This window comes from Marmota monax, unplaced genomic scaffold, assembly GCF_021218885.2.
Source record: "Marmota monax isolate L192 unplaced genomic scaffold, Marmota_monax_Labrador192_F-V1.1 WCK01_AAM20220418_F8-fsc00463, whole genome shotgun sequence".
NCBI classification, from domain to species: domain Eukaryota; kingdom Metazoa; phylum Chordata; class Mammalia; order Rodentia; family Sciuridae; genus Marmota; species Marmota monax.
The window spans coordinates 334,473-342,251 of NW_026692818.1; the positions used below are offsets into that span (position 1 = coordinate 334,473).

Here is a 7,779-nt window from a genome sequence, read left to right on the forward strand (position 1 = left end):
AACTCATAAATCTAACCAGAACATGGCAAGGGCCAGAAGATCATGGATGAAAGAAATGAACACAAGTGGTAAGTTATCATTACTGGTTCCTGGGTAGAGTAGTTTCATTCTTTCATCCATTTTATATTCTCTCTCTCTCTCTCTCTCTCATAAGGTGAATTGTAAGTTTTCCTTTATCTCATTATTTTATAAAAAAATTTGCTATTCTGCATTTCTTGGTTTAAATAAAGGTATTTGTTTCTCTTTTAGAAGTACCACAAAAGTAATATTTTTATTAATTTTTAATCTTGCAAACATCAACTCACTTCAGTGGAGTATTTGCTTTAACTTGAATCTACCAAAAGAGCAATAGCAAACATGAATCTGGACAATTCAAGTGCTCCAGAGTTCTTTATTCTCTTGGGTTTCTCCAACCACCCATGGTTGGAAATGCCCCTGTTCTTTATGGTGCTTGTTGCTTATATCTGCACACTGGTGGGCAACATTTCAATTACTGTGGTATCCAGAGTAGAAACTCATCTTTTTTTTTTCTTTCTGAACAAATTTTATTCTTTTTATTTATTTATTTATTTTTTATTGGTTGTTCAAAACATTACAAAGCTCTTGACATATCATATTCCATATATTAGATTCAAGTTGGTTATGAACTCCCAATTTTACCCCAAATACAGATTGCAGCATCACATCGGTTACACATTCACATTTTTACATAATGCCCTATTAGTAACTGTTGTATTCTGCTACCTTTCCTATCCTCTACTATCTCCCCTCCCCTCCCCTCCTATCTTCTCTCTCTACCCCATCTACTGTAATTCATTTCTCTCTTGTTTATTTTCCCATTCCCCTCACAACCTCTTATATGTAATTTTGTATAACCATGAGGGTCTCCCTCCATTACCATGCAATTTCCCTTTTCTCTCCCTTTCCCTCCCACCTCATGTATCTGTTTAATGTTAATCTTTTATTCCTGCTCTTCCTCCCTGCTTTGTTCTTAGTTGCTCTCATTATATCAAAGAAGACATTTGGTATTTGTTTTTTAGGGATTGGCTAGCTTCACTAAGCATAATCTGCTCTAGTGCCATCCATTTCCCTGCAAATTCCATGATTTTGTCATTTTTTAGTGCTGCGTAATACTCCATGGTGTATAAATGCCACATTTTTTTTATCCATTCATCTATTGAAGGGCATCTGGGTTAGTTCCACAGTCTAGCAATTGAGAATTGTGCTGCTATGAACATCGGTGTAGCAGTATCCCTGTAGTATGCTCTTTTTAGGTCTTCAGGGAATAGTCCAAGAAGGGCAATAGCTGGGTCAAATGGTGGTTCCATTCCCAGCTTTCCCAGGAATCTCCATACTGCTTTCCAAATTGGCCGCACCAGTTTGAAGTCCCAATAGCAATGTACAAGAGTACCCTTTTCCCCACATCCTCTCCAGCACTTGTTGTTGTTTGACTTCATAATGGCTGCCAATCTTATTGGTGTGAGATGGTATCTTAGGGTGGTTTTGATTTGCATTTCTCTGACTGCTAGAGATGGTGAGCATTTTTTCATGTACTTGTTAATTGATTGTATGTCCTCCTCTGAGAAGTGTCTGTTCAGGTCCTTGGCCCATTTGTTGATTGGGTTATTTGTTTTCTTATTGTTTAATTTTTTGAGTTCTTTGTATACTCTGGATATTAGGGCTCTATCTGAAGTGTGAGGAGTAAAAATTTGTTCCCAAGATGTAGGTTCCCTATTTACCTCTCTTATTGTTTCTCTTGCTGAGAAAAAAACTTCTCAGTTTAAGTAAGTCCCATTTGTTGATTCTTGTTATTAACTTTTGTGCTATGGGTGTCCTATTAAGGAATTTGGAGCCCGACCCCACAATATGGAGATCGGAGCCAACTTTTTCTTCTATAAAACGAAGAGTCTCTGATTTGATATCTAGCTCCTTGATCCACTTTGAGTTAACTTTTGTGCATGGCGAGAGGAGGGGATTCAGTTTCATTGTGTTGCATATGGATTTTGAGTTTTCCCAGCACCATTTTTGAAGATGCTATCCTTCCTCCATTGCATGCTTTTAGCTCCTTTATCAAATATAAGATAGTTGTAGCTTTGTGGATTAGTCTCTGTGTCCTCTATTCTGTACCATTGGTCCTCCCGCCTGTTTTGGTACCAGTACCATGCTGTTTTTGTTACTATTGCTCTGTAATATAGTTTGAAATCTGGTATCGCTATACCGCCTGATTCACACTTCCTGCTTAGAATTGCTTTTGCTATTCTGGGTCTTTTATTTTCCCATATGAATTTCATGATTGCTTTATCTATTTCTACAAGAAATGCCATTGGGATTTTGATAGGCATTGCATTAAACCTATAGAGAACTTTTGGTAATATCGCCATTTTGATGATGTTAGTTCTGCCTATCCATCAACAGGGTATATTTTTCCATCTTCTAAGATCTTCTTCTACTAACCTTTTTAGGGTTCTGTAGTTTTCATTGTATAAATCTTTCACCTCTTTTGTTAGGTTGATTCCCAAGTATTTTATTTTTTTTGAGGATATTGTGAATGGAGTGTTTTTCCTCATTTCCGTTTCAGAAGTTTTGTCGCTGATATACAGAAATGCCTTTGATTTATGCGTGTTGATTTTATATCCTGCCACTTTGCTGAATTCATTTATTAGTTCTAGTAGTTTTTTTGTAGACCCTTTTGGGTCTTCTAGGTATAGAATCATGTCTGCCACAAATAGTGATAATTTAAGTTCTTCTTTTCCTATTTGTATGCCTTTACTTTCTTTCATCTGTCTAATTGCTCTGGCCAGTTTTTCGAGAAGTATATTGAATAGAAGTGGTGATAGAGGGCATCCCTGTCTTGTTCCAGATTTTAGGGGGAATGCCTTCAACTTTTCTCCATTGAGAATGATGCTAGCCTGAGGCTTAGCATAGATACCTTTTACAATGTCGAGGTAAGTTCCTGTTATCCCTAGTTTTTCTAAAGTTTTGAACATAAAGGGATGCTGTACTTTGTCGAATGCTTTTTCTGCGTCTGTGGAGATGATCATATGGTTCTTATCTTTAAGTCTATTGATGTGGTGAATAACATTTATTGATTTCCGTATATTTCACCATCCTTGCATCCCAGGGATGAATCCTACTTGATCATGGTGCACAATTTTTTTGATGTGCCTTTGTATCCGATTTGCCAGAATTTTATTGAGGATTTTTGCATCTAGGTTCATCAGAGATATTGGTCTGTAGTTTTCTTTCTTTGAGGTGTCTTTGTCTGGTTTCGGAATCAGGGTGATGTCAGCCTCATAGAATGAATTTTTGCTTGCTTACGAGGACCATGTGCGTGGTATATTTTTTCCAAACCTTTCACCTTCAGCCTGTGTATGTCTTTTCCAATCAGATGTGTCTCCTGGAGGCAGCATATTGTTGGATTTGTGTTTTTAATCCATGTTACCAGCCTATGTCGCTTTATTGGAGAGTTTAAGCCATTAACGTTTAGAGTTACTATTGATATATGGTTTGTACTTCCAGCCATGTTTAATTATTTATCTTCTTCTTTTTTTATTTAATTTACTTTGTTTCTCCATGGTTAGCTTTCCCCCCACCCTCTGTTTTTATAGAGGCACTTCCCACTGATGGTTTTGGTTATTGGTTTTCATTTCTTCCTCGTGTAGTGTTTTGCTCAAGATGCTTTGCAATGCTGGTTTTCTGGCTGCAAATTCTTTTAGCTTTTGTTTATCATGAAAGATTTTTATTTCGTTGTCGCATCTGAAGCTTAATTTTGCTGGATACAGAATTCTTGGTTGGCATCCATTGTCTTTCAGTGTTTGAAATACGTTGTTCCAGGATCTTTTCGCTTTCAGCGTCTGTGATGAAAAATCTGTTGTTAACCTTATTGGTTTACCCCTGAATGTAATCTGCCTCCTTTCTCTTGTAGCTTTTAATATTTTCTCTTTGTTCTGTATATTGGATATCTTCATAACAACCTGTCTTGACTTGGTCTACTGTGATTTTGTGTGCTCGGTGTCCTGTATGCATCTATAATTTGTATATCCGTTTCCTTTTTTATTTCTGGAAAGTTTTCTGTAATTATTTCATTCAGCAGGTTACTCATTACCTTGGTTTGAATCTCTGTACCTTCTTCTATCCCGATGACTCATAGGTTTGGTTTTTTTATGTTATCCCATATCTCTTGGATGTTTCTCTCGTGATTTTTAACCAGCCTTTCTGAGTTGGCTAGGCTCTTTTCAAGATGATATATTTTGTCTTCATTATCTGACGTTCTGGCTTCTACTTGCTCCACTCTGTTATTGATACTCTCAATTGAGTTTTTAATTTGGTTTATCGTTTCCTTCATTTCTAGAATTATTGTTTGATTTTTTTTATAATCTCTATCTCCTGATAAAGATGCTTAACTTCTTCTTTTATCTGTTTATGTAATTCATTTTCGAAGTGTTCTTTCACTGTTTGGATTTGCTGTCTCGTATCCTCTTTAAGGTTCCATTCCATCTGTCTAAGGTATTCCTTGAGTTCTTTATATGACCATTTTTCTTCTGACTCTAGGTCCTCCTGAATATTTAGGCTGTCCTTCATTGTTTGTACTCCTTTTCTTCCTTGCTTTTTTATACTGCTCATGTTACTTCTTGTTCTGTTTGACTGCTGAGTTACTGTTTACTTTTATAAATTTATTTGATGCTTGAGAAGAAAGATATTAGAAGGGAAGGGAAGAAGTCACTAAAGAGAATGAGAGTAGGCAGGTAGAATTCAAGGAAAGGGGAATAAGAAAATTGAAAAGAAATGAAAAGACAAAAGAAACAAAAACAAAACACACAAAAAAATTAGAAAATAAAGAAATAAAGAAAAGAAAAAAAATTTTCACAAAAATAATGAGAATAAAAATAATGAAAATTAAAATTTAAATAATAATAATAAAATAAAAAAATTAAAAACATTAAAAACATTAAAAAAGTTAAAGAACAACAACAACAACAAAATTGAAAATGAAAGAAAAAGAAAAGGAAAAAAAATGATAATAATAATAATAATAAATGCAGTCATAGAGTTCGATTAACTTCTCTTCCAGTAGGTGGAGCTGTGCCCACTGGTTCAAGCTTCTCCTCTCAATAGGTGGGAACCAGTCACTCTGCAGCAGCTCTTCCTCACAGTCTGGCCGGGTCTCCAATCCTGAGTGCCTAGGGCCTTCTCTTGTGTTTCCTCAAGCCAGGCCGCGCTCACCTGTGACGCTCACCTGTGACGCTCACCACAATACTGGCTACACGCCAGGTCTGCTGCTCCTGGTAGCCCTGTCACGCTGGTTTCAATGCAGTTATCTCCTCCGCCCGTGACGTCAGTTCTCTGCCAAGGTGGTATCACATGTAAATGGTGACCGTTCGTTCCCTTTGCCGGGTGACCAATGCAACAGGTGGGTCCTGACTGTCTCTCCCAATCCCCGTTTCAATCCTGTGGCCACTGCCTATGAAGGCTTGGTTGGCTTTTACCTCTGTAAGTTCATAAGGGCCAACCAGTTATTTCAGCGGGATCCTTAGTGCTGAGTCACGATAAGCAGGCGAACTGGAGCTTGAATGCAGCCGATCCGGGCTCGGTGTGTGTGTTCTGAGGTGCCCAGACTGTACGCCTCAGATCCACGTCAGCTCAGAATTGCCTGGTGATCCTAAGCAATCAGCATTTATACAATTTACAGCTCCCTATGCCCCCACAGTTGAAGAGGTCAGAGACTTGATCTCTCCCCACCCGTTGCCATGTTAGATCTCCTCAATGATATTCATGTTGCCCTTACAGCTTCCTGGCATAAGCAAGTTCTTGGGATTATACAAACTGCTGCTTCTGTTTCCAGTCCAGATTTCTACAAATGAAACCCTGCCGCCGTCGCCTCTGCCCCTGGGCCGCGCTCACGGGTGCAACCTTAGCGGTGCCACCGCCCGGTGCCCCGCCCCCGGGGCCCAAGCGGCTGCCGCCGCGGCTCTCCGGCCCCCTCCTCCGGAGCACGGGTCCCCTCACAGGGGGATGCAGAATGACCCCAGAGCAGGCTCTGCCCGAAGGTGCAGCGGCGAACAGGCTACCCAGGTGCTCGAGGCCGAGGTCCAGCCTTCGGAGGACAGGGCTCGGCACGCAGCCCAGCTCCAACCTCTAGATGCGGCTGCCAGACAATGTAGACAGAGCCATCAAGACAGCAATCAGAGAGCAAATGGCGGCTCCTGCGGAGTGGATTTTCGGCACAGAAACCACAGCCCAGCCAACAATCCCAATCCACAAACTCTCCCTGTATAAAAAATATTCAAAAAAAAAAAAAAAAAAAAGGAAGGCAGGGAGCACTGAGCTTTCTTTGCCTCGGGTACTTACAATCCACTGCTGATTGCACATTCAGCTTCTCTGCCCGGAGCGAAGCGAAAGAGGAAGCAGATGGGAGCAAAGCGCCTGCGGCTCTTGGCGGCAAAGCGTCTGGGAGCCAAGCCTCTCTTTTTCGATCTCTTTGTTCTTCCTGCTGCTTGGCAAAGTGGTCCGCTACAGATTAACTGTGAAAGGAGCTCTTACACGCTGCACGAAATCTCGTTTAAAGCCGCTGCTCTGAGCACCACGCTCAGCACTTCAGCAACCCCCCGTGCGCAGCGGCCATCTTCCCAGATCCTCATCTTGACAGCCCTATGTACTTCTTCCTTTCCAACCTCTTCTTCTTGGACCTGTGCTTTACCACAACTACCATATCTCAGCTGCTGCTTAACCTTTGGGGCCCAGATAAGTATATCAGCTATGGGGGATGTGTGACCCAGTTTTATATGTTTCACTTCCTGGGAGCCACTGAGTGCATCCTGTTAGCTGTGATGTCCTTGGATCGCTACATTGCCATCTGCAAGCCTTTGAGGTACCCAGCTATCATGCATCAGCAACTCTGCATCCTCCTGGTGGCCGTGGCCTGGATAAGTGGATTGGCTAACTCCTTGCTTCAGTCATCTCTCACTGTCCAGCTGCCACTTTGTGGTAACAACAAGGTAGATAATTTTCTCTGTGAGGTTCCAGTGATGATCAAGATGTCTTGTGCTGACACTACATTCAATATAGCTATGCTCTCCATTGTGGGGACTTTCTATTCCCTGGTTCGTTTGTCACTTATCCTCAACTCCTATGGGTTTATTGTAGCTACTGTGCTTAGGATTCGATCTTCAGAGGGAAAGAAGAAAGCTCTTAATACATGTGGTTCTCATGTTATTGTTGTATCTCTTTTCTATGGACCAGTAATTATCATGTATGTACAACCCTCTGCTGCTCACTCGAAGGACAAGAACAAACTTATGTCCTTGTTCTACAGTTTATTGACTCCTATGCTTAACCCTTTTATTTATACTTTGAGGAACAAGGACATGAAAGGAGCAATGAGGAGGCTTCTTGGCTTATGTCATCAAAGAACAGAACAAACATAACAATTTTTATAATCCACACTCTCCACACTTGGCTCAGAATATCTCCACTTTTAAATTACCTCTTGATTTAACATTCTCCAAAATTGCCAACATCCTTTAGTACCTGTCTTATCTCCATGTGTCTTTGTACCATATTGCTATAGTCGGTTGGCTATCATTTGATGTGTGAGTTCTAATCCTCAGTTTGTCTACAATTTGAGTGGGAGTGAAGACTGTCACGAAGTTGCTTTCTAACCTTCTAAAGATTCTATTGTAGAACCTAAGAAGTAGGCAATAAATAAAAGCTTATTGAAGGACTCATTCTTTTAGATTAAAATGAAAAGAATAATCTCATCTTGTTTGTGCTATTTTGGGA

General features: G+C 40.2%; 1 protein-coding gene across 1 annotated transcript; it reads left to right on the plus strand.

The window, feature by feature from the left end:
* Positions 1–357: 357 nt before the first annotated feature.
* LOC124095336 (olfactory receptor 2B11-like) lies at positions 358–7,424 on the plus strand. Its single transcript, XM_046448466.1, has 3 exons — positions 358–507; positions 5,411–5,414; positions 6,631–7,424. Exons 1-3 carry the CDS (start codon positions 358–360, stop codon positions 7,422–7,424), a joined length of 948 nt encoding a protein of 315 aa, XP_046304422.1.
* Positions 7,425–7,779: the final 355 nt, after the last annotated feature.

Coding starts and splice junctions, on each gene's coding strand:
- LOC124095336 (XM_046448466.1), top strand. CDS start 358: ATGAATCTGGACAATTCAAGTGCTCCAGAGTTCTTTATTCTCTTGGGT.